At 32.4% G+C, this 22,937-nt stretch overlaps 1 protein-coding gene across 3 annotated transcripts in view; it reads right to left on the reverse strand.

Moving 5' to 3' along the window:
* The window catches only part of GTDC1 (glycosyltransferase like domain containing 1), a 333,584-nt gene that overhangs the window by 15,444 nt on the left and 295,203 nt on the right, over nucleotides 1–22,937 (reverse strand). For all 3 annotated transcript variants that reach the window (XM_031960035.1, XM_031960034.1, XM_031960033.1), the window contains exon 8: nucleotides 14,469–14,578. In XM_031960035.1, the coding sequence (XP_031815895.1) occupies nucleotides 14,469–14,578 (110 nt within the window). The remainder of the gene's footprint in view (nucleotides 1–14,468; nucleotides 14,579–22,937) is intronic.

Genomic DNA, 22,937 nt, shown 5'->3' on the forward strand with positions numbered 1-22,937 from the left:
ACTTTAACAGAAACAGCAAATAAGCAGCTTAAATAGACCAAGCAGTCATTTTACAAGTAAGGAAATTGAATCCCAGAAGGAGTTAAATAACTCATCCAAGGTAATAAGATAGCAGAGCCAGGATTCTAAACTCAGTGTTCTGATTCCAACATGACATTCATTTTTATACATAATATATAGAAAGAACATACATACATATATGTGTATCACTTGCACTAATGACAAATTTTATCAATGTGAATGGTAGAGTTTTTGTTTGTTTGTTTGTTTGTTTTACCATGAAACTTTTCTAGAGTAACTTGCAGAGCAGACACTAAACAAAATTAAAAGCAGACTTTGGTCTTCTGAACTCTCTCCTCTGCTTCTTTCACCATTCCTATTACCTTCTCTTACTAACTCTCTTTCCTCAGGCTATGACCTTGTAACTTGCTCCCAAAGGGGTTTACTCTCAGCTAAGTGTCAGCCTAACTGAGAAAGTAGCTGATATCTCTCAGAGGGATATTTGTATTCAAATAGAGGAACTCTGAAGACTGATAAAATTTAATGACTTAAAGGAATCAATCTTTAATGACAGAATTTTAGGTAATATAGCTTATCAGATTATGTCCGACAGGTATAATTTGATCATTTTATTACTAAAGCTAGCCCCAAATATCTCAGAACTGCTAAATCATAAAGCCTTTAAAAATGACTTAAGGACAAATGGTAAAAGGGGATTATCTGCAAAGAAAACTTAGGTTAGTTATAACAAGTGGAAATCTCATAACAAAAATGCATACTCAAGTTAAAGAAATTGCCCTCTTGGCCATGTCTAAAAAGATGTCTCATTTGTTATGTTTTCTTTTAATAAATAATTTTAGAGGGAAAATGGTTCAATTGCATGGAGAGGTTAGAAAAGAGTGGAAGGGATAGAAAACAAATATTTGTTAATTAGGAAAAATAATAAAATTCAAATTTAAAATCAGAATAAAATTCTTCATAATCCTTCTACTGAAATAAATTTTTGACAGATTTGTTATTTAGACTAAATTTTCTAACTAAAAATATCCTTATCATAGGCTTTAGAGGAAACTGAGGCCCAGGGTGTTTAAAGTGATTTAAACTTTAAAGATCAGTGATGTGCCAGATCATTGCACTTAATATGAGGTCAGTTAAGTGCCAGGTGTAGAATTTGAACCCAAGTCCTCTTGACTCTAAAGTTTAGATTTCTTTCCATGGCACCATGATGACTCTCTTTAATTACATTTAATAAATAAGATAAATTGCTGAAAAATTCCTTTCAGTAGAGAGTTGAATCAGGTTAATATTTTTTACCCTTCCAAAATGTGATAGCACTAGAGAAGCAAATCTTGCAGAGAAACCATGCTCATTATGGAGCAGTACTATTGAACATCATGTGTGTGGAGGTAATGATTGCAAAGTAATGATACGGCTTCTGAAGAGCAAGTTCACAGGGTTAGTGCAAGCAGAGTACCTCCTGAAAAGTGTAGACTTAAATGAACATAAAGCATTTCAGAATTTCTGTCAAATATTGAAAAGGAATAAGGTAGTCATAGTTATGACAATTATACCAACGGACATATTATATATATGTATATATATATATATATATATATTATATATGCACACACACATTGCGAAGTACATTACATACATTCAGAATTGCAATAACTCAAAACAACAACAACAACAACAACAAAAAAAAAAAAACCATGAGATGTGAACATTTCAAGGCATCTCCATTCCAAATGATGTACCTGATCTGTGGTAGAATCTTCCGAGCTTACACTGGTCTGATTAGCTATAGTTGGACACACTGTACTTTGATCCCAGCACAGTGATGTGCTTTTAGTCCTCTGAGAATGAGGGACAAACACCACCAACTTTACATACATTATTTCATTTGAGTTCTAAGAACCACCATATAAGGTATGAACATTTCCGTTTTATAGATAAGGGAATTAAAGCTAAGAGAGTGAGTTAATGAAAGAAATAGATGATTGCTGCTTTTGTAGTCAGAAGACCTGGGTTTAAATTTCCCTCCTTTCTCCCTCTCTCTGCCCCCAATTGCTTAGTACTCATAGATAGTGCTTTTAGAATAAAATGTAAGTTTCTGCTTGGTTTTCAAAGCCCTTCATCACAGGCCCTAACTTACCTTTCCATTCTCACAGTATATTACTCTGTCTCACACACAATCTGTGATCCAGCTAAAGTGATCATATCTTTCTTTCACATGTGACACCCCATTTCTCATCTCTATGCATTTGCACTGGTCATGCCCCATGCTCCCTCCTCAACTCCTCCTCAGAGAAATCCTTTCTTCTAAATGAAGTTCATATTCCCAGTCGTTAGCAGCTCCTCTCCCCAACTACCCTGTATTTTTTGCATTTATTCATTTTATAGTTATTTTGCATATACTTACATATGTATTTGATATCTCTCTTTAGAACATAAGATCCTGGATGTAGGGATTGGTTCTTTCTTTATTTTAGTATGCTCAGTACCCAGCACATGCTTGTTGACTGTGTGATTTCAGATGAACCACTTAATCTCTTTGGATCTCCACTTAAATGAAGGAACTTGTACACTGTCTGAGGTCTTTTCCAACGATAACTAGATCTTGTTATATTTATGATTGGGATCTCATGTTTATAAATAGGCAATTTTCCATAGTGCTTAGTCACAAGAGCAACAACGACAGCAAAAAAACAAAACAAAACAAAACAAAAAACACAAAGGAATCTGGAATTTGCATGAAAAGTATTAACTATGTAAGACATATGAAGAAAAATATTATCTATATCCAGAGAAAAAAGTGATAAACAGAAACATGTATAAAATAATTTCACATGCATATATACCTATTTCTGTCCAATGGTACCTATCTCTAGGGTGGGGGAGGAGAGAAGAAACATATTTACATGATAATTTTGTTGTACATTTGAAAGAAATATCAAGTTGTGCATAGCAGACTTGCAGTTTGATGTGTGATCATCTTTTTTATTGTACTATTTTGTGGAAAAGCTTGTTTTATTCCATAAAATAAAAATCATATATATGTATTTTTAAAAGCCAGTATGGAGGGAAAAGGAACATTTTGCTAAGACGTGCAGACAGCATTTCTGCCAGTACTATGGAGTACTAGTTTATGTAAAGAATGCAATGTGGTCTTTATCCTAGAGGTAAGATTTCAAGGGCTTGGAGAGACAAATCTCTCTTCTCACTATAGGAGAGAATGCAAGAAAAACATCAAGTTCTTTTTTCCCTTTTTTAGTCTCCTTCCACAAATACAATATCAAATATGCCAGCATCAGAACTATTTTGTTGGGAGAAAATGGTTAGAGGGAAAATTCCTTAAAGGATGAACTTTATTCTTCAATGCTGAGACTTCAACAAGTATTTACAAAGTCTATTTTCCAGGAAGCCTTTTGCCACCTGTCCAAGAGTAGTATCATCCAGGAGAACATCATACAAGTAAAACACTGACTGTTCAAAGTAGAATTACTCGTCACTGACCAAAGTTGGCTTCTTAAAGGAACAGATCAGACTGAGTCTAGGAGTGGGGGTGTTTTTTGAACATTACCTCTGACTTAAATGGTATATGGAAGTAATGTCAAACTCAGAAATAAGGGATAAATAGTACATAAGTATCCCTGTACCTCATATTGACTTAAAATCACATATTAGTATTATCTAAGTTTTATTGTACTATTTACACACACACATACACACACAAACATACATATACTTTCCAATTATTTTTCAATCTAGTTCCATCAGTACTTAAGTATTGTGGCCACATTTTTGGACATACAAACTGTGTGTAGAATATCCCAGAAGAAGACTCCCTTTACCAATGCAAATTAGCACCTGCTATAAGTACTATGTTAAAGTTAAATAACTTTATGTTTGCATTTATTAGTGTTTTTTCCAAATGTAAAGATAGTTTTTATTCACTTTAGTAAGATTTTTGAGTTCCAAAATTTTCTCACTTCCTCCATTCCTTCTTTCCTCCTCCCTAAGACAGCAAACAATCTGATATAGGTTATACATACAGTACAATCATGTTAAACATACTTCCATATTAGTCACGTTGTAAAAGAAGAATCAGAACAAAAGGAAAAACTACCAAAAACTCCAAACAAAAAAATAATAAATCAAAAAAGTGAAAACAGTATGCTTCAATCAGTATTCAGATTCCATAGTTCCTTCTCTGGATGGAGATAGCATTTTCCATCCCTTTGAATTGGTTTGGATCATAGTATTGCTCAGAAGAGTCTATCATAATTGGTCATAGCACAATGTCGCTGTGTATAATGTTCTCATGGTTCTTCTCTCTTTACTCAGTATCAGTTCATGTAAGTCCAGGTTTTTCTGAAACCAACCTGCTCATCATTTCATATATATGCTTATAATTTTAGAGTGGTATACAAGGCACTGCGACATTAAAGTCACCTGTCCAGAGTCACATAGCTATAGCATGTGCCAGAGAGGGTACTTGAGCCCAGGTCTTTCGCCTTTATCTACATCAGGCTGTCTTGTTTTTTTGTTTGTTTTTGTTTTTGTTTTTGAATTTCCACTTTGCTAATCTGGCATTGGTCAGGGAAAATTTGCTCTCTTTCTGCTTTATCATAATGTGGGTATTAACAGTTTGTATTTTTTATTTTCATATCTGAGAACATGAGCATGAAGTCAAAAATTACACAGCAGCACTGCTGAAGTTCTTTAGGAACAGTATGGATGGCTCTAAGGCAAAGGTATGAATTCAGTCAACTTGATCTGAAATCTAAATTGCTTCTTACTTCTACCTACCTTTCTTGATAAACTTTTGAAAAAAGCTATCTAATTATCCAGTGCTGAAGGTAATCTTGGTGCAGAAGACAGGAGGAAAAATAAGAGAGTTGGCAATGAATCTGAAAGTTGTAGTAGACAAAGAAAGAACTCATGGTGTGTGAATACAGATTGAAGCATACTTTTTAAACTTTATTTTTTTCTTGAGGTTTTTTTTTGTTTTCTTTTAAAACATGATTATTGTTTAAATATTTTGCATGACTATACATATATAATCTATATCGAATTCCTTCCCTTCTCAATGAGGATAGGGAGAAAGAAAGAGAAAATTTGGAACTCACAAGTTTTTAAAATGAATGTTAAAAATTGTTTTTACATGTCACTGGGGAAAAATAAAATACTAAATAATCGTTTTAAAAGAGAAGAACAAAAATAAAATTAAAGTTGTCGTAGAAAGCTATCCAAGAACTGCCATGCGAGCCAAAAGTTTCAAAAGTAGAAGAAAGAGTCAGAAGGAAGGAAGAAAAACCATAAGAAGCCATTCATACAGACAGGAAAAGAAGCAGCTACTTATATACTAGAAAATGGTATCAACAGATGAGAAATCATATAATAATGATTGGAAGAAGAGGCACAATGGTGTTGGTGATGAGGAACACTGGGCTAGTTATTAGTCTGTTTGATGTTAATAACAGTAAAGTCAAATTTCTTCCCAGGTCAAGAAGCTTGAGCCCAAGCCCTTGGACTCAGACAGATTCATCCCATCTCACATCACCTTGGTGGCAGGCTCTCCTCCTTCGCTTCTCTGCTGAAACCAAGGCTCCGGAAGTCCTCCAGAAAACTAGCCTAACCCCAAGTGAAGGAGATAGACTTTGAAGGAGACAAAAAGGATTTGGACTTTAACCCCTGGCTACTCGTGTGTTAATTACTGAACTGAAAGGAAGGCTGCTCCCAGAGACCCCAAGAAAATCTCAACAGAGAATATTACATTTTAGAGAGAACATTACACTCCTGACTCCATGGCCAGTGGTTTACCATACCATCTAGCTGCTCTTGCATTTCTTCTTGTAGTGGCAAAAAATTGGAAATTGAGGAAGTACTATCCATGAACTGGAGAATGGTTTGTTTCCATTGCTTTGCATATTCTTTACTTTCATCTAGAATGTACTCTTTCCCCACTAACCCTCTGAAAATACCTAGCTTTCTTCAGGAGGTCTTTAGCTTGTATTTATTTTGTGTATATTTGTGTTTCCTTCTTATGTATATAAATGGTTTCCCTCCTAGACATGCAAGACATTTGAAAGCAGGAACTATCATTTTTGTCTCTGAATCCCCAGTACCTAGCACATGATAAATACTTAAATGAACGAGTAATACATCTTAGATACTGTGGAAAATGAGGTGAGGCTGGTTAATGAAGATTACTAATGTCCTCCAAGAAAAGCTGGAAAGTTACTTGCTGGGAATGTCTTGGAAAGAATTGCTAACTAATCTAACATAGGCTGGGATTCCACTGTAGCTCTTAGGTTCTATGATGAATAAGATAGGGGAACTAGTGCATAATAGGAACTTAATACATATGCAGCAAAAAAAGAAAAAAATAGGCTCTGTTCCTGCCCTCAGGACCAAAAATAAAAGGAAAAATGGAAGACCACCTTTATCTTCCTTTTTAAGTTCAAATTCCTTGTGCTAAATCCAGAGCAAAGAGAGATACAAACAAGCTTCCATCCTTCAAGAAGCTTAATGCCTAACAATAATAATAATGAGGATAATATAAATAAAATAGTTAAAAATCACTGGATCTGAAGTTTGGAAGAGTGGAATTCAAATTCAGCCTCAGATACTTATTACCTATGTGCCCCTGGGCACTTAATCACTATTGCCTCAGTTTCCTCATCTGGGAAATGGAGATAATGATAGCATCTCTCTTTCAGGTTGATTATTGTAAAGGATCAAATGAGATAATATCCTGTTAAGCACTTAGTACAATGCTTGACACATAGTAAGTATTTAATAAATGCTAATTATTATTATTATTGTTTTAAAAATACTTTACAAATATTACTTGATTTTGTTCTCACCAACAACCACGGGACAGAGGGGCTATTATTATTGCCATTTAACAACTGAGGCAGATAGAAGGGAAGTGACTTATCCAGAATGACACAGTTAATAAATGTCTGAATAAGAATTTGAACTCAGAGTTTCTGATTCTAAGTCTAGAGCTCTCTCTACTACATCACCTAGCTGTATATTAAAAAGATAAGAAACAATATAAGCCTAATTCAAATAAAAAATTATTGATAGAGGTAAGCAGTGGCAGGAGAGAATGGGATTGGGGGATAATGTAGAGACTTTGAGTAAAAAGAGGGTTATCACTAATGTTCATAGAAATAAGACAGATTTCAAATATACTGTAATTATCAAATCCGCTGGGTTTAATAATTGATTCGATGTACTAGATAAGACAGAAGGAAGAATCAAAGTTAACCAGAAGGTTTAGAGTCTGAATGAATGACAATTGTGGAACCAGCAACCAAAATAAACTATGAGTAGGATAAGATTTTGGGAGGAAGATTAATTAAATTTTGCACAAACTGAGTTTGATATTATAGTATAACATCCAAGTGGAGATGTTCAAAAAGTAGTTGGAAATATTTGACTAGCATCCTGGGGAGAGACTGGGAACACAGATAGAGACTTAAGATTCATCTGCATGGAAGTAAGAGATAAAGTCATGAATGGATGGATGGATAAGGTGACTAAGAAAGAAAGCATATTATGGAGAGTGAAGAGGACTATGATATGAGTGAAATATCCATCCTGAGGGTCACAGAAGAGGAGGAAGAACTAGCACAATTAGCAAAGGAGACTAAAAAGAAAAGTAAGGGAACTAGGAGAGAGTAGGATGATTTCATCAAAAAAATGTAAGCAAGATCCTGAAATTTTCATATGAACAACCTCTTAAATAGCCAGATCTATAACAGATATAAATGCTTATTAATAACTGACTGAGCTTCCAAAATAAAATGGTGGAAAATTTTACAAAACCTCTTTATCAAGAAAGGATCATAATTCCTCTGTTTCAAATAAAAAAGATATGATAATGAATGGAAGAATGAGAAGGGCACGATTCTTATTTTGCATCTTTTTTCTATGCAAAGAAGATCTATGGATTGGAAAAGACAATAAAAATGGATATTAGAAAAGTTGATACTATAAATAAGAATGGAATTAGGAGAGCTGCAATCTGCCTTAAAGATTTCTCACCATCATGCCCAGATGAAATACATCCAAAGACACTGGGGGGCGGGGGGAGGAAGTGGCAGGTATCATCAGATTGTCAAAGTTGACAACAAAAGAAAATGACAAATGTTGGAAGGGCTGTAGGAAAGCAGGCACATTTAATGCACTGTTGGTGGAGCTGTGAACTGGTCTAGCCATTCTAGAAAGCATTTTGGAACTATGCCCCACTAATGACTAAACTGTGCATACCCTTTGATCCAGAGATACTGCTACTAGGGCTATATACTAAAAACATCAAAGAAAGAGGAAAAAAGATCCATATGTACAAAGACTTTTTTACTGCAGCTCATTTTGTAGTGGCAAAGAACTAGAAACTAAGAGAATGCCCATCAGTTTGGGAATGGCTGAAGAAATTGTGTTATATGAATTTAATGGAATACTATTGTGCTGCAAGAAATGATGAAAAGGATAATTTAAGACGAACCTGGAAAAGTTGATATGAATTGATATAGAGTAAAATGAGCAAAACCAGAACAATTTATACAGTAACAACACTGTTAATAATTGTGAAAGACATACTCTCTACCAATGTAATAATCAACCACAATTCTAAAGGACAATTCTAGAGGCAGATAACAAAAGTATTTTTTTCTGCTTCAGAACAGCCAAGAAAGGGGCTAAATATGTAGAATGAGGCATGTATTTTGGAAGTGGCCAATTAAAGTAATTTGATTTTCTTGACTATGCATATTTGCTAAAAAGAAGTTCTTTCTCTTTCTTTTTTCCTTTCCTCAATGGGGGATAATATAGTAGGAAGAAGAGAAAATAGATTTTTATTAAAGGAATAACATTTTAATTTAAAAAAAAAAACTGTCAGATAGTGATTTCTACCCACAATCTTTGAAAGATTGTAGAGAATAGAAAAGGTTTAGAGAAAAGTGAGTATGTATTTTCTTTAAAGGGAAAAAAGTGAATTTTGTAAACTACAGGCCAATGAATTTGATTTCTACCCCTAGCAAAATTCTAGAATATATCATTATAGAAAAAGTAAATGAACAGACTTCATTAGAACCAGATTATATCAAACTTCATACATTTTTTTTTTTTTTTTTGGCCTAGGTAACTATTTTGATAGATCAGGAAAATATAGCATCTAAATTTTAGCAAAGCATTGACAAGACTCTTTCATGCTATTATTCCAGAAATAATGAAGAAATGTGGGCTAGACAAGAAAATAGATTCAAAAAGGGTTGAAGGGTCAGACACCAAAAGTATTCACCAATAACTTTATGTCAATTTGAATAAAGGTTTCTAGTGAGCAGAGCATCCCAGATACCTATGCTTGTCTCTGTCAATAAATTGCTTGGATAAAAATAAAGACAACATGCTTATTAAAATATTAGACAACCTAAAGCTGAAAGGGATAACATAGCTGATGATAGCAATATAAAAAATAATATCCTGAGAAAATATTGAATTGAAACTAAAAGGTATCAAAATTAATAGAATTTTTTTTTTAAAAAGTACATGGGTTTAAAATACTGTTATGTGTATGCTAGGAGAGCTACAGCTAGATAGCTATTTATCTGAAAAAGACCTGAAGGTTAATGGACATTCTTAATGTGAATTATGATATCCAAACCAAGGCAAAATTGAAAGAGGCATAGTTACATAGAAAACAACAACAAATGATGTGTCATATTTTTATAACTAATAGCTTTAAGTAATAGTGGAACAGCCCCATTTAGACCCTAATATCCAAGTTTTTTATGTACTGCATAAAGGAATAGAACTAACACTAAAGAAAGTAAGTATAAAAAGAGAAGCTAAATTGAACTAGGTAGAAGCAGATGAAATTTGGAAGAAAGGCAACACAATTTTGAAGGTATTTAGGGATAAATTATCAAGGTAACAAAAAAAGAAATTGTCAAAGTCTGAGAGAAAAATATTAGATCTTATTGTTACAAAAAAGGTGATCAATCTTGGTAACTATTTAATAAAATCAGAATTTCTCATTTTTATGTGAAGAGCCTACATAGAAATCAACAAAGTTCTTGAAAAAGGGTATGAGAAAAGAGTTTATGTATATATATGTGTGTGTATATGTGTATATATATATATATATATATATGTATGTTTGTATATGTTTGCCATCATATTTGAATTTATCCAGCACAGAGTCAAAATGGAGGAATTCTCTATAAAAAGGTGAGATCCTCCAATTCTTCCTATTTGAAGATGTCTTCATGTGTGTTATAAAAATATCAAATCCTGGAAATTAAGTAGAATGTCCTTCTTAAAATATATAATCACCTATAAGAGTAGAATCTAACTATGCACACGGAAAAACAAAACAAAACAAATGAAGAATGCCTCTGTACAGATTAGGACAGTTAGTTGAATGGAAAACTAAAAAAAAAAAAAATAAAAAAAAAAATAATCCATAGTGTATATATATATCTTGAGCAGCAATGTAGGACAATTATCTGAACTTAAAATTGGGCTGAAGATTTAGAGCTATTTTTTTTTTTCAGAATTTGTGCAGTGCTTTTAACATACCCAATTTTCTACCCCAAACATTTGCTATTTTTAAAAAAATCAATTTTTTAAACAGTAATTTAAACAATATGTCTATAGAAATCATTGGAGGAGAAACTTTAATGCAGCATTTTAGTTTACTTACTAAGTTCTTTTTAAAAAATTCAACAAATAATATACAATAGGATTTTATCTTTTTTGCCTCTTTTAGACAATTATGACTATAAAGATGTGGTCTGCTGCAAATCATTATTTGTAAAAACCCAGGCAATTCCTTTTTTATATTCCTTGGATGTTATGCAGATTTTTCTCTCTTTTAAAAAATTATAATTATTTCTTTATTGTTACATTTAAACATAAAGAAAAATTTCATATATAAATCAAAATATACCCCCGCATTGGACTGCAAATGAAAGTTTGAATTCTACTTCAATCACTTGCTTTAAATATATAATTCTTATGTAGATTATTCTCACATCAAAATGGGAAAGTAGGTATATAGGTCAGTAGTTACTGCTATTCTTTCAATTACCTTTTTTTTTTTTTTTTAAGTAATAATAACGTCCAAGATTTTTTTCTAAGCCTTTGGTGTCCTTCCTTCTTTTAGCTATCTTGAGAATTGATTCCTCAAGACACTCAAAACTGTGTTGCCTCCAGCATGAACTTCCTCCGAGTATACCTAGTCTATTTTAATGGTTCTTCCCATCTTGTTTCCTTTTAAGCCATTTCTAATTCTCTGTGCAAGCACATCAGGGACTGCAGTGTTAAGTAGTGGCCCCCCTTGTTCTGAGGGGGAAAAAGTTGTTTTGTTTTGTTTTAAAGAGATTTTGACAGGTATTTCCCTTATTTCATCCATCTTTGGGCCTCATCCAATTTAATCTCTAAATGCTTTTAAGGTGAGTTTACTTACCTGGGTCTTTTACTAAACATTTGCATACTTATTTTCATCTGTACAGCTTTTAGTTTTATAGGCAATTCTGCTCATAATCTTCCACCATGCTCTTCTATAATATTTTCAAATAAGTTTATGTTTCTAAGTCTTTGGCTTCTTTGGCAAGGAGAGTGAGCATTTTCTGACTGATGTAGTGTTAAAGTTCTTTTGGTTTCTTTTTTGTGGTGACTGATTTATAATTTCCTTGGAAAATGTAAGTCTGTGTCAATGTCTGTTCTTTCACCCATTTCCCATTTTTAAGGGTGAATAACAAAATATTTAATAAAATGTCTTCAGATTTTTTATAAAACTTCTTCGAACAGTAGTGCTTTAAATCATGTAGTTTACATTGATACCTAGATTGATACTGAAACCTATTACAAAGAGACTGTTTTGAAGATCTGGGGGATGAGATTGGGAGAAAAATTGTAAAGAGTTATATTAGAAAAAGAGAAATATAATTATGACAGCCATGATTACTTAGGTGACAGTAAATAGAATCAGGAGGTGCCCAAATACTGTTCTTAACCTAAAATTAAAGATAAACCAGAATGCTTTCTTTCTGCAGAGATATTAGTTCAAGTTTTTATTTTCTCAACAACTTTTCATGACTACATTAATTGCCGAGAGCTGCATTCCTTCTGCTATGTCTGGAATATAGAAAGAACTCCAAAAGCTAAGATTTTGGCTGCTCAAGAAAAAAAGAATATTTTGTTTGAAACAACCATTTGTGTGAAATTCTTAGGAATACACATTTCACTGATTTCAGATCTTAAGCATTTGCTGCTGTTTTTAAGAGGAAAAAAATTATCACTTTATTTCATGGTTAAGGATTACTAATGTGATCTTGTCATTGTGAACTAGTGAAAATTATGATATTTGCGCTGAAGATGCTATAGAATTTGTATTTCAAATACAAAGTGAAGTTTGTTGGATATTTTAAAGGGTAGAATGGCTTTTTAAAATTTCTCTGCAAGAACAGGTAAAATACCATCAAAGAAAAATCTTTTTAGCTACCTAAACATATATGTACACTCAGAAACACCACCAACAAAGGCATCTCTGAATAACAAAGTATTGGCTTGTAAAAACTTTTGGAAGAACACTCGCTAGACTTATGTTGGCAGAAGAATAATAAATTTCATTTTCATAAAGACCAAGATGACAGGGTGAGGAAGAAATTAGATATGCCCTCTGGAGATTCTTTAAAGTATTCTGAACTTCCATGATAATTTTCCTATTTTCCATTTAGAAACTACAAAAAGGTATCCAAGTTGGCTGCTTACTATAATTAAACAATTCTAAAATCACTAATCTCTGATTTCTTATCTGTAAAATAGGAATAATAATAGCACCTATCTCTCCAGTAGGTTGTAATGTTAAAATGATATAATATTTGTAAAATATTTTGCAAATCTTAAAGTGCTAAGCAATGATGATGATGATTTCAGTATTTGAGACAAGAATCTACCAAACATTCTAGATGTTTTCTTTAAAAGACTTTGGTCTTACAAAATTTTATGGTCATTGATTTTGTCATGGGTTTGTCCATCTATTTTCCTTCTCTGCAGGACTAGCTTTTCTATCTAATTGTATCTTCTGTGTCCACTTCTTGTACACAAGTCATCTTGGATAATATGCTATAGCCTATTTATAATCCCTATTGTCATCAGAGAGGGGTGTGTGTGTGTGTGTATGTATACACTTATACCTGTATTCATATACATATATATATATATATATATATATATATATACACACACTAACACATATACAAAAATACTTCTGTATCTATCCATCCACATACCACTTCCTTCAATTATTCCAATAACTCTGTATAATAAGAGCCTCAGCTGTTCAGCTGTTATAATCTATATTTTATAAATGAAGAAACTGAGGCAGAGAGAGAATGACTTGCCCTGTGTGATACAGCCAGTAAACACTTTTCCATTCTTCTATACATTACCTTTTAATTCTTCAGAGATTTTGATGTTCCATAATTACCTTTCTTTAGCTGAGCTATTCCTTATATCTGGAATGTCCTTCATCCTCATCTTTGCCTACTGAACTATTACTTTAATTCTGATACCATGTCAGCCTTTGCTGATTCCTCTAGTCAGAAATAACATTTTTTCTCTCAGACGTTACATACTGCTTTGTTGGTACTTCTCTAAAGCCTTGACTGTATATTATTTTGGTCATATTATTCTACTAGGCAATAAACTTTATATCTTGTCTAATTTTGTATCTCTCTCAAGCACAGTGCTTTAAATACACCAATTGCTTGACAAATATTTCCTGAATTGAATTAATATTGGATAATAATATAAAAACTAGAACATATATACTAGTGCTTATGAAAGATCAAACACTTTGCCAAAATGGATGCAAACTGAAGGTGGTGACACTGAAAGTGTCCAGTTACTTTAATGGTCTAAATAACTTCTCTAATGCTACCATTAGCTCCTATTGAGTGCATTTTTAAAATCAGCAAAAAAAGGGCAGTGACTAGTGCCAGCTGTGAGAGGGACTGTTGTCTACTCCAAATTACAAGGGAAATGGTAAAATCTATTCACATAGGCCACTAAACAGATGGTAAGACATTTCAACCATTATAGATGGGGGCAGAATTCAAACCAGCAACCCAGAGGTGAAAGGTTCTATATCCAATTACAAATTCCCAATTCCCATAATTGCTAAGATGCCTAAAGCTATATATTTTATTTACAACAAATATGTATTGTACAAATCATATCTGATAAAATAGATAACTTCATGCTTCCAAGTTAAATCAAGGAATGCTTACTTAAGTGGTCTTTTAATTGATTCAGGCTTTAATTTTACTGCATAATCTTTTGCTTATCTTGATTATCCTGACAAAAGAATCTATAAAAGTTAATACTCATATTGAAGAGCATATGATATGTATAGAAATAGAAATCAGATAATTCGAAATAGATACCTGGGACATCCATAAAGCTTTCCCCAAGAATGGATACATGGAAATTTAAACCTGCCTCCTGAAGTCGCAGCAGTGACCTAAAAAAACTTTCTGGATCTTTATCATGTTCCCTAGAAACAAATATATAGAATATACTTGTGTTATCTTAATATATATATATGCACATACACATACATAAACACATATACACATATGTTAGAAAAAATTATTTTACTTATCATTAATAAGTATATTACTTATAATTAGCATAATTATTCTAGTACTTTATTTTTGCTAATAGGAGTTTCTGGTATTTGAACCTGAGTTTACCCTTTTGTCCTCTAACTTTACATTATACTATCAGTCAGTTTATTTTTTGTTTTTTTAAATCTCTAAAAACATATTCCTTGTGATCAAAACCTAGTGATATGAGGCTTTAAGCCCTTTTCTTTCTTTTTCTTTTGGAGACAAATGTCTTAACCTTTCAAATTCTAAAGGTCAAATTATAGAAAGCTAAATATATCTTCTATTTCTCTGAATGGATATTTCTTCAGACTAAGCAGAGGGGGAAAAAAGACCATTCTAAGCATCATAATCATCATAATTTCTATATTGGTCATGGGAATAGACAATTTTTTTTTTTTACCTTCTTTGATATTTAAATCTGTTCTGTGGAAACAACACAATCAAGTACATTTTTGGAAAGAAAGAACAAAAAGTACAAAAATGTAATTCTGTAAATAGGTGTTTTAGTTATAGAAGCCATCTGATTTCTTTGTGCACTGGATGAAATTGCAAAAATAAATTGAGAGTTTTTCCACCTCCTACCCCCTCTTGGCCTTGGACTTTTAAGCTGTTAATTGGAGGGTCTTAAATACTTAAAAAAAAAAAAAAAACAACAACAAAAAACTCAAAACTTTAAAGTCTGCATATGCTTATAAACTCTGTAAAACTTTACATTGAACTATTTGAATGAAGATAATTCCTTCCTTTAGCAATCTCAAAAACACTGGAAATGTTTTTTTTTTTTTTTTTTTTTTTTTTAATGTTAGCTGCTTGTCTATCTTCATGTAATGACAGAATGAGAGGTTAAAGGATACACAAATGAGTAAAAGTTTTTCTAATTCAGTAAATTAAATTAAAATGGAATGAGTTATTTTCTACATTCCAAGGTGTGAATATTACAGTATTACTTGTGTTTAATTACACTGTTTTAAATTATCTTATTTCAGACAGATGTGGACCAGATGTCTTTAAAATATTTGTTTTTTAATTTATTTGGAATTTTCTACTCTCCTTATTGTATAATAAAATAGTGGATCTATTGCCAATGGCATTTCTTCTTCCCATGCTAATGATGGAGAACAAATCTGCAAGTTGATCAAACTACTCTGAGATATGAAAATTGTGTCATTCAGGAAATCTTAAGAAAAATGACATCTGCAACCCTATATGTGTTAATTTATAATTTAGTCAATATTTTTGGTGTCATGAATTAAAACAAATGCATACACTAATTAACATTTGAAATCACATTTATAATCTCCTGGGATTATGAGGTTTTATGGAATCATATTATTTTAACCAGTAATTCCTTGAAGCAGAATCATATCTTATTGCTCTAGAAGAAGAACCAAGTTTGTTTAATCTCAAACAACAATGAAGAATGCAATTCCCTCTTCAAGATAATAGTCATTTGGGTGGGTATTTTAGATGTTTCTCATAAACACTATCATATTAGCCATGAACAATGACTTAAAGGATTTACAAAGTATATGGGATACAAAACGCAGATATACAAATGAAATAATTACTATATTAATTTTATTTAATTTTAAATTGATATTTTACTGGATCTATGATTTTATTGGTATGATCTGGTCAAGGAACTCTACCAATGCAGGTAGGGGCTAACTTTGCAATTGACTTAAAATTGCTTGAGGACATTAAGAAGCTAAGGAACTTTCTCAGAGATCCACACTGACTGCATTTATTACTTATAATAATACATTATTTGTTCTTATGAGGCATTTCTAGGAGGTTGTGGAAACAATGCTGGGATTTAGTGAGGCAAGATTTGGACGTCAATCTCACTTATGTGTTTAAAAACTTCATGATCATGAATAAGTTCATAGGATCACAAATTTAGAGATAGAAGAAAATTTAATTATTTTATTTGTCTTAGTTTTTGTTTTCTTGCCTATAAAATGGGGGTAATAATATCTGTAGTACCAGTTTCACAGGGTTGCTGGGAAATGCAAGTGAGAACATGTATATATTGCTATATAAATGTCTTCTGCTGTAATTATAATTTAAAAATTCTTGTGTTTACAAGGTACTTACTGTTTTAGTTGCTGGAGAAAATACAAAGTTTATAATGCAATGTCTGTGCCAGAAGTTAAAACATCCAAGAGGCACAAGTCATGAACTAAAATGCACAATATTACAGGCTAAGTACATCAGAGTTATTCTAGAATCAATATCCCTGACAACAGGAAGGATCAAGGAAGAGTCCGTAGAGGAACAGGCATTTGAAGTGGGAGGTAGGAGGGAGCTTTAGGCATGGGAAATAATGTAAACAAAGACACAGATGCTAGAAAGCAAATGATATATTTGAGATATAGACTTGTTCATCTGAGGTGGAATGTATAGTGCACTGTGGGGGAGTAATATGATATAAGCCTGGAAAAGTAGAGTGGTGCCAGATTGTGGAGAGTCTGAAATATTAAACAGAAAAGTATTATATTTACTCAAAAGGCAATGGGAACCAGTGAGGATTTTTGAGAAAGTGAATGACATGAACTGATGGATGTGCTAGACAAATTATTATGGAAGTGTTATTAAGGATAGAATAAAAGGGAATGAGTGGAAGGAGAAGTACCGATTAGTAGACTAGTATAAAATCCAAGCAGGGGTGTACTAGGAAAGTGAAAGAGAACTAGGGGGGTAGAAGAAGAGAAGTTAGAGTAAATTATTTGAAGATGAATGGGAAAAGTTTTTGTTTTTTTTTAATGCATTTTCCGCCATAGGAAACTGTTAATGTTGTGCCACTAACAAATATTATAGTAAAAAAGCAGACATGAGAAAGAGTGTTACGTTTTAGACATGTTGAATGCCAGAACAACATTTATTTAGAGGTGTTCTATAGGCAGATTGAGATGCAAATCTAGTGTTTAGAAAATATAGATAAGATAATAACACTACATATATGTAAATGGTAGTTAAAATTTTGGGAGGAAGAGATTGTCAGATTGTAGAGTGAGAAAAGAAAATGTCTCTGAGCACCGTGAGCTGGGTATATTGTGCAACCTGGGGAAAGCTGAAGCATCTTAAGTAAGCAGTGCTTCCCCCAGAGATATGGTTGTATGTTATATACACACCTGGGTCTTTAAGAAACAACTACCTTACAGGGTTAGAAAGAGGATTAGATGTTGTTAATGAAAGAGAAGTAGGGGCAATTTTAAGGATTGAATAAGAACCAGGAGAGGATAGAAGTGCTCAATAGTATTAAAAAAAAAAAAAAATCCAGTGTCAAAATTTGGTTTTGCTAATAAGGATGTGAGTAGTAAGTGAGAAAGCCCAATTACAAGAGGTCAAGAAAGTGGTAGAATTGGGTATAGACAACTTTCCCAAGAAGGTTAGAAGTCACGGGGAAGAAAAGAAACACAAGGCATTAGTTGGATCAGAGTGGAAAGATAAGGTGAATTGATTTGACATGGTCCATGACTGATGACTGGAAGGATGTGAATAATGGAAGGATATGAAGATAAAAAATTTAGCACCATCCAGTAGGGGAGAAAACCAACAATAGATATGGAGCAGAGTATTTTGATTCAAATAGTGGCTCCAGGACTTACTTCTTATATGATGTTGGGCAGTGCTAAAATTTCCTTTTCCTACTTTTTTTTTTAGCTCCTTCTCAAAGAAAGAAGTGCTGTTTTAGTTAGAGAGCAAAACTAGTTCCAATGGATAGAAGTTTCAGGGAGGGAGATTTTGGCTCTGTATATAGAAGAGTTCTTTATAGTCATGAAAAAATTGAATGTGTTATCTCATGAAAAGTTCTCTGTCACTAGAAGTGTTCAGCACAAAGAGGTGAGCTGACTGTCTACCTGATATGATGGTAAGGATTCTTTCCTAGGATAGGAGGTTCCAGTATATTACTTCTAGTATCCTTTTCAACATATGCTTCCATGAAATAAATTTTAACATCATACTTTATAACTACCATTTATTAGCATTATAATAGCGAGTATAATAATTAGTGAGCATAATAATAATAATAATTGCTGGGATTTATATAACACATTAAATACCACACCCTGCACTAAGTACTATACAGTTATCATTTCATCTGATCCTCACAACAGCCCTAAGAGAGAGAGATGCTATTATTGTCTCCATTTTAGAGCTGAGGAAACAGGTAAACAGAAATTAAGGGACGTGCAGAATCACACAATTAAGCAAGGATCTGAACTCACATTTTCCAGAATCTAAGCCTGGTGCCCTACCCACTGTACTATTTAGTTGACCCTAGGCTTATATAGTAGTGAGAAGAAACTCAATAAAACTGAAATAGATTGATTTCAATCCAATAAATCTAACCCAATCTAATCTAATAAATACTTAATGAGCCCCTATTATGGACAAGACCACTTAGAAAATGGGCAGCTAGGTGGTATAGTTCATAGAGCACAGTGGATAGAGACTTGAGTTCAAATCCAACCTTAGACACTTGATGATAAATAGTTGTATAACACTGGGGAAATCACTTAACTCTAACTGCCTCACACACACAAAGAAAAAAAAAAGGGAAAAAAAAATACCCAAGACGCTTAGGAAAGGAAAAAGAAAAACTAACAGTAATCGAAACTGTCCTTGTCCTCAAGTAGCTTACATTCTTGGGAATGGAGGTGATGGTTAAACATGAAAACAAAGAAAACTATACATAATACTTTTAAGAAAAAGGAGAAAGGCACTAACAAAATACTCCAAACATTTTATGATTAAAAAGACCAAAATAGAAATGAATTTGTGAAGGAAATGCTACAATGCTGTAAACGGCATGTCTTATTTTCTATAACCCAAAGAAAATGATGTGGTTTTTTTTTTTTTTTTTTTGGCTGACATGGAAAACTCCTATATGATACAGTCTCCCTTACTCAGCAGCAACTGCTAAGCACACCAGATTGTCATGGCAATGATTGTGGAGGAAGATGAACACAATATGGAATGTCTGTTCTGTAAAGAGTTGTTCAAAATGATGTGTTCTTGTTGTTACATATGCTGCGTTTTTTAGTTTTATAAACAGTATTAATTATGCATGTCCTCTTTTCTTAAAGGGTCTTTCAAACAGAAAACTTGAATGGTTCCATCCATTGCCTTTCATAATATGGTATAAAAGAAGAAAAAGTTAAATGTATAAATCAAATTCTTCCAGTTTTAGTCTTTTAATTTTTATTTACTTAAGTTTACAAGTGTCAATTCTATTAGGTTCAAATATGACCCTGATTATATAATTCAGCAGGAACCTAGGCTGCAGATTATTGTATTACATTCTATTGATTTTCTCAAAAAAAGGAGGGGGACATCTCAAGCAATACAGGTTCCATGAACCACAATATCTGTTATTAGGAGCAACTGATTTCTGGTAATTAATGGCATGGGATATAGTTATACTAGATAACAAATTAGTCCATGAAGTATTTTGGTAAATTTTTCCTTCCAAAAACATCTTTATCATATTGATAACAAGCATTTATATATCACTTGTAATAGTTTTTAAATATATACACACATATACACAATGTGTATGAATATATATATGTATATATAATATTTGCAAAACCAAAAGAAGCAAAGAGCTATTTGATACCAATAGTCAATACAGTTAAAGATGAAACTGTAAGTAAAAAATTTTATTAAAATAAACAAGTTGCCAAATACTAAACTATCATGATTTAGAATCTTTTGGTGAGGTTAATTTAAATATAAGTATTTGTTTACATAAATTTTATATAACAAATTTTATAAAACAAAAACTTAAATTTATACATTTAAATATATAAACATACATATACAATTACTCAAATCTTTTCTTAGTCCTTAAACAGGTAATCTCTGATTTATTATATATGTTTTCCTTACAAACAAATGGCTACCACAAAATGTCTGTTTGGCTGGTTAGCATATGGATATAGTAACCATCTGTTCCATTTCTAATGTCATAGCAACTATGGCATTGTCCAACTATATCTTCATTTAAGTTATTGAATAAAATAACTAATACCAAGCTGACAGAGTCTGGTGGCCTTCAATTAGAAACCTTCCTCCAGGCTAACTCAAGGTAATAGATTTAAAACTGAACAGAACATTTGAAGACATTTGGTCCAAGTCCCCTCATTTCATCAATCACTAATAAATACTCTTTTGTTAGTACAATCATTTAACTAGTTGGAAATTCACGTTACTGTATTTCATTTGGCTTAAGCATCACTACCTTGTCCACAAGTAAAACATGTGGAAGACTGTCAAATGTTTTATCAAAATCCAGATAAACTACATTTGCTTGAATATATTAATCCTCTCAACTATTATGAGTCCCATAACTCTCAAGGATATGGAATTAGCTTGGTTTGTAATATTTAGAGAAATGAGATGAGACAATGAGATAACCTATAAAAAGTGTTTTGCAAACCTTAAAATACTACACAAATAATGAGCTATTCTTGTTAGGGAATTCATTCTTCCTCTTGGGGGGGGGGGGGTCACCATTTTCTTTTTATAAAAAAAGTACTCTAAAACCTATTCACGTATTTTTTTTTTTAGGGATAATTATAAAGATCAATAATTTTCCCAATCCTACTGGACTTCTGGAGTTCTTTGTAATTCCTAAAAGATTATGCACAGCAGTTTATTAATCATATTTGACTTTTTAAAAAGCATACTAGGATATAATTTGTTTGAAGCATGTGATTTGAATTAATTTATATCAGTTAAAGATACTTTCTACTACCTTTTTACCTGTCCTCAGAAACCATTTTTCCTTCTCACTTTTGTTTTGAAGATAATTTTAATAGCAAATAAGATAGAGCAAAATAAAGTGAATACTTTCTCTTGCATTAATTTATATCTTTTCAGTCTTTGTATATCTTTCTTCTTGTTGTCTCTCAAGTTGGTTTTCAAAGTTTGTTGTTGTTGTCTCTTGCATTTTTCTTAAGTTTTTGCTTTGACTGGATTTTTGCTTCCTGTCTACTATTTTTATAAATCCACCACTTACTTGTCTTTGTCCTAGGTTGTATTTTCATGTTTTTATTTTTTTATACCTCTTTTAAAAAGTGATACTCATCAGACAGCTCCCTGTGTAGCCATGTTGATTTCTTTAGATACATTTCTCTTTCTTCCTCATTGGAATAATTAATAATCAGAATGTTTTCTTGTAAAACGTGAGACCATGAGAACCTACTCATTTTCTCCAATCGCTTGAAATCCACTTTCATTTAGTTCATCCTCATCATTCCATTCTTTGGCTACAAGATATCATGGTCACTTTCTTCCAAGGTTCTCATAATTTTCCTTTAACCAATCAATTTCTCCTTGTTTGTTAAGTGTAGTGTAAAATAAGAATGAAATATAGAATAAGTTATTATATTCATACTTTGTCAAATTTCTGAAAAATGAAATTAGCAGCAATCTATTCTTCATGAACTTAGTTTTTATCACAAAGGGGAAACTTATAAGCAGATTTCTATTTAGGTGAAGTTCTCCATCACAAGTACATTTTGCTTCTAAAGTCAGTTTTCTGATGTGGATCATTGATTTCCTTCAATGGGCTGCAATAACTTTCCTTTCTATTACTGTGTATTCAAGTATCTCTCTCTCTCTCTCTCTCTCACATACACACACACACACACACACACACACACACACGCTGCGAAATTTTACAATTATACACAATCTAAGGAAATAAAAAATATTACATAAAACAAACAATTATACTTTCTACTTTTTTACAATTAAAACAGCAACCAAACTGGTTTCATAAGTCACTTGTCTTTTTCAAAGCCTAAAAGTCAAATTAAGTACTTGGCCAATTGCTGGCCAAAGATTGAAGGAGAAAGAAAAGTAGCCATTATTCTTTCCACTGCCCTCCAATACAACTGCTGGGTATACTGGGTAGGAGAGAGGTGGAACAGAGAAGAGGACAAACTTCTCATGAAATTCAAAACAGATTAAAATGTAATCTGGAAATGCTCAAAAATAAATAAATAAAAATACAATAAAGCATAGATAATGCTAATTTGTGGTTTTCTAAGTCAAAATGTGGCTAAAGGGATTCATACTGGTGATTATGACAGTAACTAGTGATCATTTTACTGAATTTCCAGTATTTCTCTTTCTTAGGGCCAAAGATTCAAATGCAAAATTATGAAAACTAAAAAGAAAGGTCATTTTAAATGTAAATATATCCTTTAAATCAACTATAAATCTTCT

This window comes from Sarcophilus harrisii, chromosome 3, assembly GCF_902635505.1.
Source record: "Sarcophilus harrisii chromosome 3, mSarHar1.11, whole genome shotgun sequence".
Taxonomy (NCBI): domain Eukaryota; kingdom Metazoa; phylum Chordata; class Mammalia; order Dasyuromorphia; family Dasyuridae; genus Sarcophilus; species Sarcophilus harrisii.